Raw genomic sequence first — 18,324 nt, forward strand, 5'->3', positions numbered from 1 at the left:
TAGCCCCTCCCCCCTCCCACAACCCCTACCATCTTAACAATCTTATCTTCAGCCTTTACTCTCCCAAATGGAAATTTTGGTGGTTTGGGGGTTTTTTTTGATGTTTACAAAAAACATCCTCATATGGCTCCTTCTCTCCCTTTGATTTCTTACACCCTCCAACACTCCACCATATCCCATGGAATAGCAATTAAAAACCCATACGATCTTGCTGGCGTACCTGCACATTACAATTTTCACCGGCAGTGGGTCAAGCCTTATGTCAGGTTTTCTAATGACCCAACCTGACTGAGGTGCAGCTACATTTAGCAGTGAAAGCTCGCAGGAGCCGGGGCAAGAAACCTCAGCTACTTATCCTGACTTACTCTCAAAATAAAATCCTAGGCCAGCTCTCTGTGGAACTGCATAAAACGTGTCCAGTGGGAAGGGCTCTTTCCCTTGTGTTAAGAAGCACCTGCATGTTCTTAAACTGAGTAACTTTAGGGGCACCCGGGTGGCTCAGTCAGTTAAGCGTCCGACTTTGGCTCATGTCATGATCTCGTGGTTTGTGGGTTTGAGCCTCACACAGGGCCGTCTGTTGTCAGCACAGAGACTGCTTCAGATCCTCTGTCTCCAGCTCTCTCTGCCCTTCGCCTGTTCTCGCTCTCAAAAATAAACGTTTAGAAATAAACAAACAAACAAACAAACAAATGAATACATAAATAAATTGAGTAACTTCAGCAATGTAAGTAAGACACAAAGGATAATGGATAAATGAATGCTGGAGATCTTTAGAAAATGATAAAACACAACAATGCACCACCTTCACTACTGAGCCTTTATATTATCGCAAAGAGTTACTTACTGAAGGATAGTCTTCTTCTTAAGGACTTCAAATACCAGTTAACAAAACATAGCTTATGAAGAAATAACCCAAACTATCAAATACACTGACCTTTTGCTATCCTTCCACTTCACTTTTTTGGGCACGCACTTACTAACAGAATTTTAAAACAAACATCACCTCCAGTACATCAAGATTGAAAATTCTTTGCTGTTTTTTAACGTTTATTTATTTTTTAAGAGAGAGAACAGGGGATGGGGAGAGATAAAAGGGGACAGAGGATCCAAAGCAGGCTCTGCGCTGACAGCAGAGGGCCCGATGCAGGGCTCGAATTCACGAACTGTGAAATATGACCTGAGCCAAAGACAGATGCTTAACCGACTGAGCCACCCAGGTGCCGCAATTCTTTGTTGTTGTTTTAAAAAAAATTTTAATGTTTATTTATTTTTGAGAGAGAGACAGACAGAAATGCAAGTGGGGGAGGGGAAGAGAGAGAGGGAGACACAGAATCTGAAGCAGGCTCCAGGCTCTGAGCCGTCAGCACAGAGTGAGTTCGATGCAGGGCTCAAACTCACGAACTGCGAGATCATGACCTGAGGCAAAGTTGCCACCCAGATGCCCCAAGATTGAAAATTCTTAACTTAGATAACTTTATTCAATCAAAAAAAGAGATCAAACATACCTACTTTTAAGTCTACGTGGTATTTTTCACTTTACACAATTTATCCTACAACAGTAATCCAAAATACAGAAAAGCCCATCCAGTTTTCACTGCACCATCGTTTACAGTGCTTAAAAACTGTACAGAATCCGAATGCCCAGATGTGCCTTGATTAAACAGCATTTTAAAAAGCGCACTTGCCATTATCTGTGTATATTAAAACGGATATTAAGTAGAATACACTTAACTACACAAACGCAAACACTGGCAATGAGGTGAGAACACAGGACTGGCACATGCACTGAGATGACGGACTCTGAATACAGCTGACCCTTGGACAATGTGGCAGTCAAGGGCGCGGGCGCATGAAGTCAAAAATCCCAGCAGAACTTCCGACTACACAAAAACCTAACTACTAAGAGTCTCCTGTTGATAGGAGCCTCGCCAATAACATAAACAGTCTACGAACACCTATTTTCTGTGTCAGATGGGAAATACTACATTTTCCCCCTTTGTGCTTGCCAAAGCCTTTTAATTTTCCTTCGTCTTTTCACAAATACCTAACAAACAATTATAATTTGTAGAGCTATTGAAAGCATGGTCCCTGGACCAGCAGAATTAGCACCACTTGGGAGTTTATTAGAAAAACAAATTCTTGGGCCCCAACGCAGACTTACTAAATCAAAATCTCTGAGGGGTGGGGCCTTGAGTATGTTTTTTTTTTTTTTTTTTTAATCACTGTATTATTTTTTTCATCATGGTAAGCATACTTTTTAATATTTATTTACTTACTCTCTACACCCAACATGGCACGTGAACTCACAACCCTGAGGTCAAGAGTCACAGGCTCCTCTGCCTGAGTCAGCCAGGCGCCCAGGTACTTGTACTCGTTGATCCCTGTCCTCCTTTTCACCCATCCCACCCCCGCCACCTCCCCTCTGGTATATACTGCATTCTACATAGTACAGTCTCTGTTACATCCTATATTCTTATAATAAAATAAGTCAGGGGAGAGAAAACATTAAGAAAGCCGTACAGAAAATATGTTCAAAGCATTAGAGTTATAAAAAAAAAAAAAAAAAAATCCACATTGGGGCACCTGAGTGGCTCAGTCAGTTGGGCGTCCAACTTCGGCTCAGGTCACGATCTCGCGGTTTGTGAGTTCGAGCCCCGTGTCAGGCTCTGTGCTGACAGCTCAGCCTGGAGCCTACTTCAGATTGTGTCTCCCTCTCTCTGCCCCTCCCCTGCTCACACTCTGTCTCTCTCAATAATAAATAAACGTTAAAAAAAATTTTTTTTTTTAAAATCCACATACAGGTGGACCTGCCTGGTCAAACCTATATAGTTCAAGGATCACCTGTATCTTTTTTTTAACCTATTCGAGGCTGGAATAACGTTGTTATTTTCTTGTCAATACTATCAAACTTTTGGCCAATCTTGAACTGCTTTAAAAGGAGTGGCTACTGGGCACCTGAGTGGTTAACCATCCGAGTCTCGATTTCAGCTCAGGTCATGATCTCACAGTTCCTGAGTTCAAGCCCTATGTCTGGCTCCACATGGTCAGCGCCGAGCCTGCTTGGGATTCTCTGTCTTCCTCTCTCTCTGCCCTGACCCTGCTTACTCACTCACTCTCTCTCCAAATAAATAAATAAACTTAAAAAAAAAAAAAGGAGTGGCTATGATCTAAAGATCCAGAAGTCGACCCTTCACATATACTAACACCTGAGTTTAAGAGTGGTCCTTTTAAACACATACACAAAGCTGAACTAGTCATCACATGACTGAAATGATCTTCAATTTCAAAAGCAATGGCTTCACATGCAGTCATAAAATGCTTTCACTTCATCTAATTTAATTCAAGTTAATTTCACAAATAAGGCAAAAAGATCTTCCCCCAGATGAATTTTTATTTTCTAATTATGTGTACAAAGCAGGAGAAAAGATAAATTCAGATAAAACACCACTATTCCTTCTCCTCCCACTAACTACTGAACTGGAGACGATTCCCCTGCCAAGGACTTTTTCTTTTTTTTTCTCCCGCTCTCCCTCTCTTTTTTTTTTTTTTTTTAATTTATTTTTGATAGACAGAGATAGAGCACAAGCGGGGGAGGGGCGGAGAGAGAGGGAGACACAGAATCGGAAGCAGGCTCCAGGATCGAGCTGTCAGCACAGAGCCCGACGTGGGGCTCGAACCCACAAACCGCGAGATCATGACCTGAGCCGAAGTCAGCCGCTCAACCGACTGAGCCACCCAGGCGCCCCTCTTTTTCAAGTAGTCTCCATATCCAGCATGGAGTCCAACGTGGGGTTTGAACTTGTGACCCTGAGATCAAGAACTGAGCTAAGATCAAGAGTCAGATGTTTAAACGACTGAGCCACCCAAGCACCCCAAGGACTATTTGTTTCAGTGAAGGTTCTGCTCATTCAGTCTTTCCCAGGGAACCAGGACTCTGCTTGTATACTGCATTAAGTAAGATTACATTAGCTGTTCACCAAAGCCAAGTTAAATGATCCTGCTACTAGCCTTCCTGGTACACGGGAAAGTTCAAGGAACATGAGCTTTGGAGTCAAAAGGGCAAAATTTTTTATTTTCTTTTTTAAGTTTATTATTTTGAGAGACACAGACAGCAGAGGAAGGGCAGAGAGAGAAGGAGAGCGAGAATCCTAGGCAGGATCCATGCTGTCAGCATGGAGCCCAACGTGGGACTTGAACTCACAAACTCTGAGATCATGACTGAGCTGAAACCAAGAGTCAGATATTTAACCTACTGAGCCACCCAGGTACCCCCCCACCTTTAAAAAAATTTTTTTAGGTTTGTTTATTTTGAGAGACCAAGAGAACAGAGGAGGGGCAGAGAGGGAGAGGGAGGGAGAGAAAAAATGGCATGGTTTTAAAGGCAAGCACTGTTTTCCCATCTGTAAAATGAGAGTATTACCCACTCCATAGAGTTAAAAAGGTAAAAACACGAAAGCTTTAGACAGTGTATCTGGGACATTAAGGAGGACCGTTCCCCTCCTTTGGTCATCTCTGGGGTGTGTCTGTCCAGGTGACCACTGTGTATTTTTAAATTTTGTGGACTGATGTGTAAGACCATGGAAAATCCTTACAACATGCTAAGAAAAACAGGATATAAAACTGGATCTCAGTATGATTTCAACAAGTAAAAATAATACTTGAGATCTTTTATAAGTATAAAAAAGACTAAAAGGAAGTACATTGTCCTTTTTATCAATATAATGCAACGTCAATGAAGGTATATGGGAAGTGGGACTAAAGGTTGATCTCTTAAAAAAACATTTCTCTTTTCTAAACATTAAGCTAAATAACTTTTTTAAATTAACAAATGTTAGAGGCGCCTGGGTGGCTCAGTCGGTTAAGCGTCCGACTTTGGCTCAGGTTATGATCTCACAGTCCGTGAGTTCGAGCCCCGCCTCGGGCTCTGTGCTGACAGCTCAGAGCCTGGAGCCTGCTTCGCATTCTGTGTCTCCCTCTCCCTCTGACCCTCCCCCGTTCATGCTCTGTCTCTGTCTCAAAAATAAATAAACATTAAAAAAAAAAAAAAAATTAACAAATGTTAGCTTTTCTTCTCATTTGCCTAATATACGTCTGTGGCCCTATTCCCAAGGAGCCCCCCACTTAACTCGCTCCTGGGCCACTCCCCACCCAGAGTGCAGCCTGAACCCCCGCCCCATTACCAATGACGCAGCTTACCTCTTCCGGCACATACCGCCTTGAAACAAAAGAATGAACCCAACTACATAATCTACAGGATTGCTACCAGAATCCTAGTTCAGAAGAGATACTACCACACAGCAGTGCCGATGAAATGCTCTCCAAAAAAATTTCTCGATCTTTTAAAAAAAAACAAATCAACTTACTGCTATCGTTCTAGTCTCCTGCTCTTTCAGCAAATGGAAGGGAAACAAGAGGGGCAATATACGACATAGAGACACAAAGAAATTCTTCCACTGTTGAAGGCTGCCCCCAGCCCAAAGTAGCTGTTTTGGAACAAGTCACCTAAAAGTCTGGATGCTTAAAACAACTCACGAGCACAACGAGCAAAGCACTCCTACGTACGAATCATTCAGGGTGCAACAGTTTTCTGCCACGTGGCAGGAAACGCCCCTGGTTCCTGGGGAGGCTGGAGACACATTCAGCAGCCTGCTTTTTTTTTTTTTTTTTTAAATGTTCCTCACCTCACACAGAGGAAGAGCTCCAAAAAGGGCCTTCCTCGTAACTGTCTACTTTGTAAAAACCCAGATCGCGAGGATCTCTCATCTTTTGGAACTTATTTGGTTGTTCACACCCATAAACAGGTGACAATTATGTCAGTAAGCACATCAAGTATACCGCTTTACATGAACATTACGTAAACGCCACATGTACAACAAGATATTCTGGCTTACCTAGGTGCTCCTGAAAAGGCTCAGGAACAAGAGGTGGCCCCTTTAGGGACAGAAGGCTAGGACAAGAGGTCACAACAGCTAAGCTGCTGCACCACCTACTGGGCTGGACGGGACTCCTTGCATTAAGCCAGCCTCTTACTGCTCCCATTTCCACGTCCATAGCAGCTACTGCCAATTTCTGTGCCCTCTCTACCTAAGAACTCTTCTCCAAGCCCAGCCTTTACAAAAATTTGGTGACCAAATCCCAAATAGCATTGAGACGAATTTTTTTGTTTTGTGAGAAATGAACACCAAGAAAACACTACACCTGGGGGCGTCTGGGTGGCTAAGTAGACTGTATCCGACTCTTGATTTCGGCTCAGGTCATGATCTCACGGTTTCATGAGTTGGAGCTCCTTGTTGGGCTCTGTGCTGACAGCACAGACCCTGCCTGGGATTCTCCCTCGCACTCCGCCCCTCCCCTGCTCACGCTCTCTCTGTCTCTCTCAGAATAAACAAATTTAAAACAAAACAAAACCAACCACGACACCTTAAGCACGCAAGGGCAACCTCAGACGCATACAGAAGAGAGAACAGGCACTTCCTCCTCACCTGAGCAATGGCTGCTTCGTTATCAGCCAGTCCCAATAAAAAGATCCTCACTTTGTCGATCTTCACCGGAACCGTCCTCCCTCTCCACTCCACTTCACTCATGGTGGCTGCCTGTTTGGCTCGAGTCTGAGTGATCAACGCCTAGAAAGTAGTTTTAAAAAAATTACAGTTTTAACTGGTGATGGTTAAAGTAAGTAGAAACTACAAGCTGCCTGTTTCTATAATCAACACGGTTCACTTTCTAAAGCAGAATATAAATTGTACTTAAATAATTCCTCCTTGGTTATCATCTATCTTAGCTTACAGAAACTCAAACGTTAAAGAACATAACTGAAGGGGCGCCTGGGGGGCTCAGTTGGTTAGGCGACCGACTTCGGCTCAGGTCATGATGTCACGGTTTGTGAGTGCAAGCCCTGTGTCGGGCTCTGTGCTGACAGCTCAGAGCCTGGAGCCTGGTTCGGATTCTGTGTCTCCCCTGTCTCTGGCCCTCCCCTGCTCACGCTCTGTGTCTCCCTGTCTCTCAATAACAAATAAACGTCTGAAAAAAAAAAAAAAAAAAGAATAGAACAGAACAGAAGGTTAAAAAGAGCAACACTGGGGTGCCTGGGTGGCTCAGTTGGTTAAGTGTCTGACTTCAGCTCAGATCACAATCTCGTATTTCATGAGTTTGAGCCTCACATATGGCTCTCTGCTGTCAGTGCGGAGCCTGTTTCAGATCCTCTGTTTCCCTCTCTCTTTGCCCCTTCTCCATTCGCACTCTCTCTCTAAAATAAATTTTTAAAAATAAATAAAATAAAATAAAATAAAATAAAATAGGGGCGCCTGGGTGGCTTAAGCATCTGACTCTTGGTTTCAGCTCAGGTCATGATCTTAGTTTCGTGGGTTCGAGCCCCACATCAGGCTCCACGCTGGATTCCCTCTTCTTTCTCTGCTCCTCCCCCCACATCCACTGTCTCTTTCTCAAAATAAAATAAATAAACTTAAAAACATATATATTCTTAAGCATCCAACTTCAGCTCAGGTCAGGATCTCACGGTTCACAGGTTCAAGCCCCACGTCGGGCTCTGTGCTGAGCTCAGAGCCTGGAGCCTGCTTCAGATTCTCTCCCTCTCTCTCTGCCCCTCCCCCGCTCACACTGTCACTGCCTCCCTCTCTCTCTCTCAAAAATAAACATAAAATGTTAAATATATATATATTTTTTAAAGTACACGAACACAAATCTACATATATTAATAGCAATTACACCGGATGTAAGAGTATAGCTTATTTCTTTTTTCTGGACTTTTTCAAACCAAAGGCTTCACAAAAATGTACGGACCAGATTACCTCCAATTTTTCAGCCAGGAGGCCCTCAGTGCCCCCAGACCTCAATCTCATCTGCATGAGTTCATTGATAGCCGACTGGTCCCCTGAAAAGAGAGAGAGGTGTTGAGTGGAAAATCCTGAAGGGTCTCTTCTCTTGAGAACCACTAGATTCAACTCCACGGTCTTCCCATCGCGTGAGCACATTTCAGTGAATCCCAAGTCCTGTGACAAAGCTCTGGAGGAGCACACACGTTGGCAGGGTGGAAACAAAGCACAGGGATTGCCTTCTGCAACTCTAAGCCAAGCTGATTTCAATAGCTCTACTTTTCTCGTTAGCCAAAACCCATGCCACAGATGGATGCAAGGACAAGGGAAGAACGGAAGTTCAATAAATCCTCTAGGCTCTCCCGGATGAACCACCAATAACCCACCCGTCAAGACAGCTCAGCCCTTGCTCACCAATGTTATATGCACAGTAGCGGATGTTAGGCGAGATCTCCTCCACACGTTGGTTGTACAGCACGGCCTGCTCTTCTGTGAAAGCACTGGCTAGCTTCTCATAGATAGTTCTGCGAGGAAAGAAACATCTGGTTTCACAGCAGCCTTATTTAAGAAAATAAAAAGGAACAGTGGCTGAAAACAAAACACGGCCCTTTGAGGTCCTTCTACCAACTATGAGAACTGGCGTATTCTAAAGATGAGTGAGAATAATCAATGTTTCCAAAGGGAAGGGAAAAAATTAAATAAATAAATAAAGCAAAAGAAATAAAAATCAAAGAAACTGTACTTTCGTAGAAACAATCGTTAAGTTATCTGCCGCCTGAATGGGACTATGTACAATCAAAACTGGCCAGGCTTCTGGACCGGAGGACTTACTTGCATTTGTTAAAAGCCTCAATGGCAGCTTTCCATTCCTGATGTTCAAAACGCAGCATTCCTGAGAGGTAAGCCGTGTAAGCCTGGGAGGGTGGGAAAAGGGAAAGGCTTCAACACCCACGAGCCGATGCCACAGCTCAGCCTCCTCCACCTGCTTTCAGCTTTGACATCAGGAATATAGACATATTCGGGGTAATTTTAAACAGGAAACTTATGGGCGCCTGCGTGATTCAGTCAGTTAAACATCCGACTCTTGATTTCAGCTGAGGTCATGATCTCACGGTTCGTGAGATCAAGTCCCACACTGGGCTCTGCGCTGACAGCCTAGAGCCTGCTTGGGATTCTCTGTCTCCCTCTCTCTGCGTCTCTCCTCTCCCCCTCAAAATAAACAAATAAACATTTAAAGAAAAGAGAGAGAGGAAACTTATTTAATAAGATGTAACACACAGAAAATTCATGATGATTCATTTACTTCCCAGGAGAGAATTTCAAAATAAAGAAAATCTGTTTCCTTCATTTAACAACCAGCTTCCAGGCTACGACCTTCAGTATCAGAAGCTGAATGTAAATGTTCAGTGTCTATCACTCTTTAAAAATTCATTTCAAAAGATTCTTATTTTGTGAACTTCCCAGATCTAAGATTCCAGCTTTCCATATCCATTTCAAGAGAAATATGAGCTTTTTTAAAAAAAAAGTTAAAGCTAATTATTAAAAACCAAGAGTTCAAAAACAAAAATAAGAGATGCCAACTTCCCCTAGAAAAAGCAAGACCATGTTTTTGCCTCTCCTATCAATTTAAAACATCGGGAAGCTGTTCTGTTTAACCATAAGGTCACGTCTCTAACCTCCACAATGAAGGAGGCTGACGTAAAGACACTAACCTGAGCCTCTAACTTGGTCTTGGCATCCACGCGATTGCTCTCACACAAGCGTTCCAATTCCTCTGCGTGCTTCACGGCTTTGCGCAGGCGAGAGAGCAAATGGAACCGTTTTCGGGGTTCGGTATTGGCTTCCTGTTTAAGCTGCATGGCATAGCTCCAGGCTCGCTCAGCGTCCATCAGAACCAGAAGCAAATACCTAAACCAGAGAGAGAACAGGCAAACTGAAGAATGAGGGCCAGGAGCGTGAGACTCAGATACTCTTCAAGACACAATCTTCAGCCTCTCATCTCTTCTCCACGTCCCCCTGGCCTTCCTCCTCAGAGCTACTCTTCTCCTGGTATCAACTATGGCACTCAATCAGTATCTGACCAGATCTGCCTCCGCTTTCTAACCTCCTACCAAACAGGAGATCAAATCCCGCATCAGGCTCTGCACTGACAGCCCAGAGCCTGCTTGGGATTCTCTCTCTTCCTCTCTCTGTCACTCCCCAGCTCGTGCACACGCACGTGCACGCATCTCTCTCTCTCTCTCCCAAAATAAATAAACTTAAAGGTTCTAGAGTAGGTGTTGGCATCTCAGTGCCACCCCCACTAGCTATGTGACTTTGAGCAAAGTACTAATCTTTCTGTGCCTCCGTCTCCCATGCAGTAATACAGGTAACACATTTAAATCAGTCTGGCACTTACTAAGGACTCAGCAAGTTAGCTGATTTATTATCATGATGATGAATCTTTTGTTAAACTACTGCCTTGATTAAATATCCTTAAACATCAGCTTAATCTTGTCTCTTCAAAATAAAGAATCTCACCATCATAAGAGACCCTTCCTCACTTGTTCTCAACGGATTTAACCAATACATCCTGCTGAATCCCACTGTGGTCTCGACACTCTAGTTTTCTGTGTCTCCATACACCAAGCTCCCAGCCTTTCAACTGTCCAGAGCACTGTAATTCCTATAGTGCATTCAGACACCATGGCCTGTTGTTTCCCCTCACACAATGTTCTTTCCTCTCACAAATCCCTCAAGGTCCAGCCTCCTCCATGCATGCTTCCTGGCTTCTCCATCAAAAACTCCCAACTAACATCTCTCCTCCAAGACTTCAGAATTCTTAAGAGTAAATGACACACAATATGGTAGTTTCCCTATCTCGCAGTGCTCTGTTTTGTACCTGACTGATATCACAGGCAACAAGGTTCAAGAACTATGCCTCCCCAACTCTTCTACATCTAAGATGGTGCCTCACTCTGTCTTGGCCATATATTAGACTAGGGCACAACAAACATTTTTTTGTAAAGGGCCCAATAGTGAATATTTTAGGTTTTGTAGGCCATATGGTCTCTGTCACAACTACTCTGTTATTGTGCTACTGTAGCACAAAAGCAGCTGTAAACAACACCTGAATAAACGGTGTGGCTGTGTTCCAACCAAACTTTGTAAAAACAGGTGGCAAAAGGGATCTATTTGGCCCACAGGCTAAAATTTCAGAAACTGGCCTAGAGACCTCTAATACATACTGCTTGACAGATTGATCCTTCAGCAAATATTAAGCCTGGCTACATTCAGCACTGAAATATAAAACTTTTCCGGAATAACTTACACACAACTTTAAGATATACTGGTTTAAGTTAGCCCGTACACATTGAAATTTGCATTCTAGAAACCCCACCTAATAACCACTTAGATTCTAATCACTGACTTTAACATTTAGCATTTCGCCCTAGTTCTTGAAAAAGTTACTGAACCCCTTTGAGCCTTGGTATCCTCATCTTATGGCACAAGAAAAGGAAAAATGCACACCCCCACAGAGCTGCTAAAATAATCACATCAGGTAATTAAAGAGTTTTGGCACACTAACATATAACTGTTCAATAAATGTGTTAGCCAGAAGTATTTAACAACTACCACTGAGGAGTCAATACCTGTTATCAGTCAGAAGATCTTCAGTTACTTTTTTCCCTGTGAATTTGTGTCTGTTCCCCATCTTGAAGTTGAGAGTTTTCCGAAGGCGTCTTTGTCTACGGGAACAGTAGCCCCTGAAAGAAAAAAACAAAAGTAATTCAGACAAGCTGGTAGGACACTCAATAGCAAATTCTATAATAAAGTCAGAAGTTTGAGGTGTTCTACTTATGGTTACCACTGATATCACACTTCATCTTATAAACATTTAGTGAACTAAACCTGCAGGGCGGTAGCACTGGTGTCACAGAAAACACATTTCAAAGCTAATCTAAGGTGTCAGAAGTCACAATTGTGGAGACCTTTCGGGAGGAATGGCTTGTGACTAGAAGGAGCAAAGGGGAACTTTAGGGATGCTGGTAATGTTGTGTCTTAATCTGGGTACTGGTTACAGGTTGTGAAAAACTCATCACTTTCTGTATGCTTTTCTGTATACAAATTATACTTCAATAAAATGATTTAAAAATCCTTCAATAAAATATTTTCTTAAAAGGGGAAGGAACAGATGAAAACAAAAGGGCAAAACGCTGATCACTATAATAACTGATCTCCTTAGTAATTAAAAAACAAAAATAAAAACAAAAACTCAAGTCATAATAGTCTAGTTTAAAACTTTTTCGTGGCTTCCCACCATACCTAGATTAACACCTGACCGAGTTACCCTGGCTTACAGGACCCTACCCATTCTGGCCCTGCTTAGTTCTCCCCCTTTATCTCCTACCTCTCCCCACCTTGCTCAAGCTGCCCCAGCGCTGTTGACCCTTTACAGCATGGCCGACTCCTTAGAATCTGCAGAGTGTTTTGTTTAGCAGTAACTTTAAAAGTCTGGTAGTCAAAGCCTGTATCTATAATATAAAATAGTTAGATACTTCTGCTCCCAAAGTTCTGAACTGTACTGTACATTAGACATCTATTCTACTTTTTTAAGAGTCATATTAAATTTGTCTTCTAACTTGAAGACTGTTACAAAGTTTACCAATAAGTTGTAATGACATCACAGAATTCTCCTTATATAGGAGTGCCTGGCTGACTCAGTCAGTGGAGCATGTGGCTCTTATCTCAGGATTTTGAGTTCAAGCCCCATACTGGGCACAGAACTTAAAAAGAAAAAGTAGGGGCGCCTGAGTGGCTCAGTCGGTTAAGCGTCCAACTTCGGCTCAGGTCATGATCTTGCATTCTATGAGTTTGAGCCCTGCGACAGACTCTGTGCTGACAGCTCAGAGCCTGGAGCCTGTTTCAGATTGTGCCTCCCTTTCTCTCTGACCTTCCCCCACTCACATGCTCGGTCTATCTCTCAAAAATAAATAAACATTAGGGGCACCTGGGTGGCTCAGTTGGTTAGGCGGCCAACTTCGGCTCAGGTCATGATCTCATGGTTCATAGGTTCAAGCCCCGAGTCAGGTTCTGTGCTGACAGTTTGGAGCCTGGAGCCTGCTTCGGAATCTGTGACTTCCCCCCTCTCTTCTGTCCCCTCCCCAGCTCATGCTCTGCCTCTCGAAAAATAAATAAACGTCAAAAAAATGTTTTTTAAACAAATAAACATTAAAAAAAAAAAAAGAAAGAAAATTTCCACATATAATGTTTAAAAAACTGAAAAGCTTTGTATTTAACCAAGACTCTACCAACACGGTTAAGTTAAAAAAAAAAAAATGATTACCATAACTGCTTGCCATTTTCAGCAGAAGCCTCCAATGCATCTACAATATTGTGAGGCACAATGGATAAAAAGATTGGCTCCTTTTATTCATTATGAAATTTTGAATTTTACAAGTATACTCTGAGCACTCAATATATTAAGTTCAAAGTGAGACTTTCTAAGGATACTTTCTGATACAACAAAATAGGTAGGATATTAACAAAAGCAAACCACATCTGAAAATTCCACAATAATTTCCATACATCTTGCCCATGATATTTACCTATACCTCTGAAAATCTCCATGCCGTAAACCATGCTGCTGCTGGGATTCCTTGATAATCTGAAGAACTAGAGCCAAGATTAAGGAAAAGCTTACAAGAGTAAGAATCCAAATAAATCAAAACCGGGTCCTGTCAGTTCATACTTGTACCAAACCATCAAACATTTCTGAAATACTTAGTACATTAGCTACTGAAACCTCTTATAATCATTTTCAAGAGCTATCTTGTCACGGAACAGGGCTAAGCATGTAAAAAAAAAAAACTGCCTGAACTGTTACCAACTTTCAAACTAAAAAAGAAGAGCATCATTGGCCACTGAGGATCACTGAAACCCCACAGCTTAAATAAAGTTGCTGGATTCTAACTGCTGATTATAACTGGAGTGGTTCCCACGGATTTACACCTGGACCCAGTATTTTACTCATTCAAGCAGACTCAGGTTATAAATGACGTGTACTACTCCTCTATTTGCATAACTTCCTACATCTACCAAACCTACCTTTCCTGAACAGCTGTAATGCTACACGAGCCCATGGTCAGCACATACTAACCAACCCAGACAATAGCTTATATCAACTCATCAGTTTTTCTTTTAAAAGAAAAAAGCCCTGACCATACTCTCTTTGTTTTTGTTTTCCTTTTTAAGAATCTTGAAATATTTTAAGATTATGTACCAAACATTAGGAAGTCTAGTGACCTTTATCTACAGTTTCAATTCTTTTAGTCCTCAGTGCTTCTCTATAGACATACATTAAAATACTGAACACTAAGACTATCTCAACAACTAAAAAGGGAGAAGCCATAAGGTTCTTTAAAAAAAATCAAGGTATTCTAACATTCATTTGGAACTACACCAGTTCAAAAAGTAAAACCCCCAAACCCTTGAAAACTTCATTAGGATGTCAAGCTAAATGTGTTATTTCAGAAACTCACCTACATTTTCTCCATTTCTTATTCATTACAAAAAGCCACAAACTAGTGTCTCAGGCACTCAATTGTGATATTCTGATGGAAAATACAGACAGATTCCTCCAGCTCAACTGAACGACTCTCAACCAGATAAAATGCCTACAAGCCTATTAAGAAAGCTATACAAGCGATGTTAATCTACGTTTATATTCAGCAAGTTTTTCCATAGAGCAATCAATCTTTGCCTCCATAGTCAGGACACGGGTCCCCACGACTGCGGGACAGAAGTTTTAAGCCAAAAATGTCAACACTGCAATTTTCCCTCCTCAGTTCAGTGACTCAAGGTGCCAGGACAGGAGCTCACTGGGGTGGCCAGAGTGTCATCCCTGTCACCAGCCCTCCAAGCAGGCAACTGAGGGGGGACACTGCAGAAATCTGCCCAACCTCCTGGGGCCACGAGAAAGAACCGGACGTTTCCCCAGCCTGGAAGGCGAATGAGATGCGAGAAAAGGCCGGTCGAAATACAGACCCTGGAACTCTGAGCGCCAGAAAGTAACGGCGAGAGAAACTGCAACCCTCGGCCGCTCCTGTCTGGGACGTGCCGGGACCCGCCGCGTCTCCCGCCCCCGGCCATGCATATCGACACGTAGTCATTGCGAGTTAGGCCCGATTACTCTAGGATACTCTCCAAACTCAGGCTATCCCCGAATTCTTTGTTTGCCTTCGATCCGGCTGAAGGCCGTTCGTTTTCCTTATTTTCGTCTCCTCCGGCACCGCGTCCACCGCCGCTGCCACCACTACCACCGCCGCCGCCGCTGCCGCCGCCGCCACCGGGAACCTGTTTCTCAGCAGCCATCTTGCCCCCGCGCCGCAGAGCCAGACGGGATAGAGGAGGCGGGACGACGGAGGAGGAAAAGAGCGAGGCCTGCCCAGACGGCCTGACGGGATAGTGGCGGACTCCGCCGCCGACGTCCCGGGCCGCAGGCGAGACGCACTTGTTGGAGTGCGCCTGCGCGTCGGCTGGGGGTGGGGCGGCCTGCAGTGTTGGTGAGCGGGTTTGGGGCTCGTCCTTGCCGGGAGGCTAGGGAGGTTAGAGGTTTTGAGATCTTTTCGGAGCAAACCCTCCTCCCCTCCTCCACCTAAGGCTGCGGATCGGGAGATGGACCCCCGCCCCCAAGTCCCCGCTCCTGCCTCCCTGCACGGGGCATCGGGCTCACGTCTCAAGCACAGAGGGAGGGAGCGGTTAGCTAAGGACTGGATTTCGGGGTGTCTACCTCCCTGGATACTCGAGAAATGGGGTTCCCACCCTACCCGAATGAAGCACTCTCCCTGTGAGGGAACCGCCTCTACGCTTTCCTCTGGGGCCGACCCTGAGAATGCCATGGCGCTGGTGGGCTCAGGGGGTCAGCAAGCGGCCACCAGGTGTAGGAACTTAGACTGCAGGGGACCTGTGTCTCTGGTCTTTGGAGCGAGCAATTCAAGCAGTTCAGGAGGAAGAAGTGTTGGGGCGAGGGACACTGAATCTTTGCAGTATGGCACTGTGGGCTTTGGGGTCTGCGTCCTATGTCTCAGACCCTGTCTCCCCCATTACTGGTCGGAAGATGTTGGGCAAATAACTTAGTCTCCCTCTAAATCTTTTCCCTCCCCTGTGAAATGGTGATAAGCAATTAGGACGGTTTTTATGAAGATAAAATGAAGCAATTTAAAGTAAGTCTCTGCTCAGTGTCACTAATCGTTAGGGAAATGCAAATCAAAGCCACAATGAACTATCACCTCACACCCGTTAGGATGATTACTATTTTTATTTATTTATTTTGGATGGTTACTATTTTCTAAAAAAAAAAAATAACAGAAAATAACACGTATTAGCAAAGATATGGAGAAATCAGAACCCTGGTGCCCTTTTGGTGCCAATGTAAAGTGGTGTAGCCAGTGTGAAAAACAGTATGACTGTTTTTTGGAAAATTAAAGAATTACCATATGATCTGGCAATCCCACTTCTGGGTATATATTCAAAAGAATTAAAAGCAAGGTCTCCAAGAGATATTTGTACATTCATGTTCATAGCGGCATTATTCACAAAAACGCAACAGGGAGAAGGAACCCAGTGGCCCTCAGGAATAAACTAAAAATGGTACATCCATACAATGGAATAGTATTAAGCCACATGCTACAACATGGATGAAGCTTGAAAATAATTGTGCTAAGTAAGCCAGTCAAAAAAAGACGAGTTTTATATGATTCCACTTATATGGGGTATTTAGTGTAGTCAAATTCATAGAAAGTACACTGGTTGGGACGCCTGGGTGGCTTGGTCGGTTAAGCGTCCGACTTCGGCTCAGGTCATGATCTCACGGTCCGTGGGTTCGAGCCCCGCGTCGGGCTCTGTGCTGACAGCTCAGAGCCTGGAGCCTGTTTCAGATTCTGTGTCTCCCTCTCTCTCTGCCCCTCCCCTGTTCATGCTCTGTCTCTCTCTGTCTCAAAAATAAATAAACGTTAAAAAAAAAAAAAGTACACTGGTGGTTGCTGGGGGGGGGGAGGAAAAATGGGGGATTATTGTTTAATAGATACAGAGGTTTGATTCTGCAGGGTTAAAAAGTCCTGGAGATTGGTTGCACAACAATTTACTTGTGAATTTACTTAATACTACTGAATCGTATACTTTAAAGTGTCTAAGAAGGCAAATTGTATGTTTTGTGCATTTTACCACAATTAAAAATAAATCTTAAAAAAATAAGTCTCAGGGCATCTGGCTGGCTCAGTCAGTGGAGCATGTGACTCTTGATATCAAGTTGTGGGTACAAACCCCACATTAGATGTAGAGAATACTAGAAAATAAAATCTTTTAAGAAAGTCTCCTGGGGTGCCTGGGTGACTCACTACGTTAAGCGTCCAACTCTTGATTTTGGCTCAGTTCGAGGTCTCATGGTTTGTGGGATCAGGCCCCAAGTCAGGCTCCACACTGGCAGCTCAGAGCCTGCTTGGGATTGTCTCTCTCTCCATCTCTGCCCCTCCCCCACAAGATAAGTAAATAAACTTTTAAAAATATGAAAAAAATTAAAAAATTAAAAAATATGTCTCCTAAATGTCCATCGACAAATGAGTGGGTAGAGAGAATTGATATGACCATACAATGGAATATTATTTGGCCCTAAAAAAGCAATGAAGCACTGATACATGCTACAATGCAGATGAATCTTTATTATGCTAAGTGAATAAAGTCACACAAAGGACCACATACTGTGTGACTCCATTTATATGAAATGTCCAGGGGTGCCCGGCTTAGTCAGGAGTTGTAACTGGCTGCCTACAGCTGAGGTGGGGGTGGAGATTGGAGGTTGATGGCTAAGGAGCAGGAATTTCTTTGGAGAACATTCTAAAATTGATTGTGGTGATGGCTGCAAAACTGTGACATGCTCAGTCAGCAGAGCATGTGATTCTTGATCTTGGGGTCATGGGTTTGAGCCCCACATTGGATGTAGAGATTAAATTTAGGGTTAGGGTTAGAGATTAAACAAATAAATAAACCTTAAAAAATAAAATAAATAAAAATAAGTTACATTTAAAAGTAAAACTATATATAATATATACATGTATATATATGTATGTATATATATATACACACACATTAATGTTCAGAAAAGGCAAATCTATAGAGACAGATCTGTAACTGGCTGCCTAGGGCTGAGGTGGGGGTGGAGATTGGAGGTTGATGGCTAAAGAGCAGGAATTTCTTTGGAGAACGTTCTAAAATTGCTTGTGGTGATGGCTGCAAAACTGTGAATATATTAAAAACCAAATGCAAACTTTAAGTGGGCAAATGGCATGACATGAGGATTATATTTCAATAAAGATCTTTTTAAAAAGTAAGTCGGATGGTATTAATCCTCTAGCTAGCCGGAAGTCTGCAGTGGCCCCTCGTTCTGCTCAGACTGGAAGGCACGTTCCTTGCAACCAAAAAAGCCCTACCTGTCACCTCCTCTCCTGTCAATCTC

General features: G+C 43.3%; 1 protein-coding gene across 2 annotated transcripts in view; it reads right to left on the bottom strand.

The window, feature by feature from the left end:
- SRP68 (signal recognition particle 68) overlaps positions 1 to 15,200 on the bottom strand; it is a 35,689-nt gene extending 20,489 nt beyond the window's left edge. The window contains exons 1-8 of one of the 2 annotated variants that reach the window (XM_042915535.1): positions 15,014 to 15,200; positions 13,421 to 13,487; positions 11,465 to 11,578; positions 9,545 to 9,740; positions 8,664 to 8,746; positions 8,247 to 8,356; positions 7,809 to 7,891; positions 6,483 to 6,623 (exon numbers count right to left, since the gene is read on the bottom strand). In XM_042915535.1, the coding sequence (XP_042771469.1) occupies positions 6,483 to 6,623; positions 7,809 to 7,891; positions 8,247 to 8,356; positions 8,664 to 8,746; positions 9,545 to 9,740; positions 11,465 to 11,578; positions 13,421 to 13,487; positions 15,014 to 15,185 (966 nt within the window). In that variant the 5' untranslated portion in view covers positions 15,186 to 15,200. The remainder of the gene's footprint in view (positions 1 to 6,482; positions 6,624 to 7,808; positions 7,892 to 8,246; positions 8,357 to 8,663; positions 8,747 to 9,544; positions 9,741 to 11,464; positions 11,579 to 13,420; positions 13,488 to 15,013) is intronic. The other variant, XM_042915536.1, reaches the window with a different exon arrangement.
- Positions 15,201 to 18,324: the final 3,124 nt, after the last annotated feature.

Source organism: Panthera leo, chromosome E1 (assembly GCF_018350215.1).
Source record: "Panthera leo isolate Ple1 chromosome E1, P.leo_Ple1_pat1.1, whole genome shotgun sequence".
NCBI lineage: Eukaryota > Metazoa > Chordata > Mammalia > Carnivora > Felidae > Panthera > Panthera leo.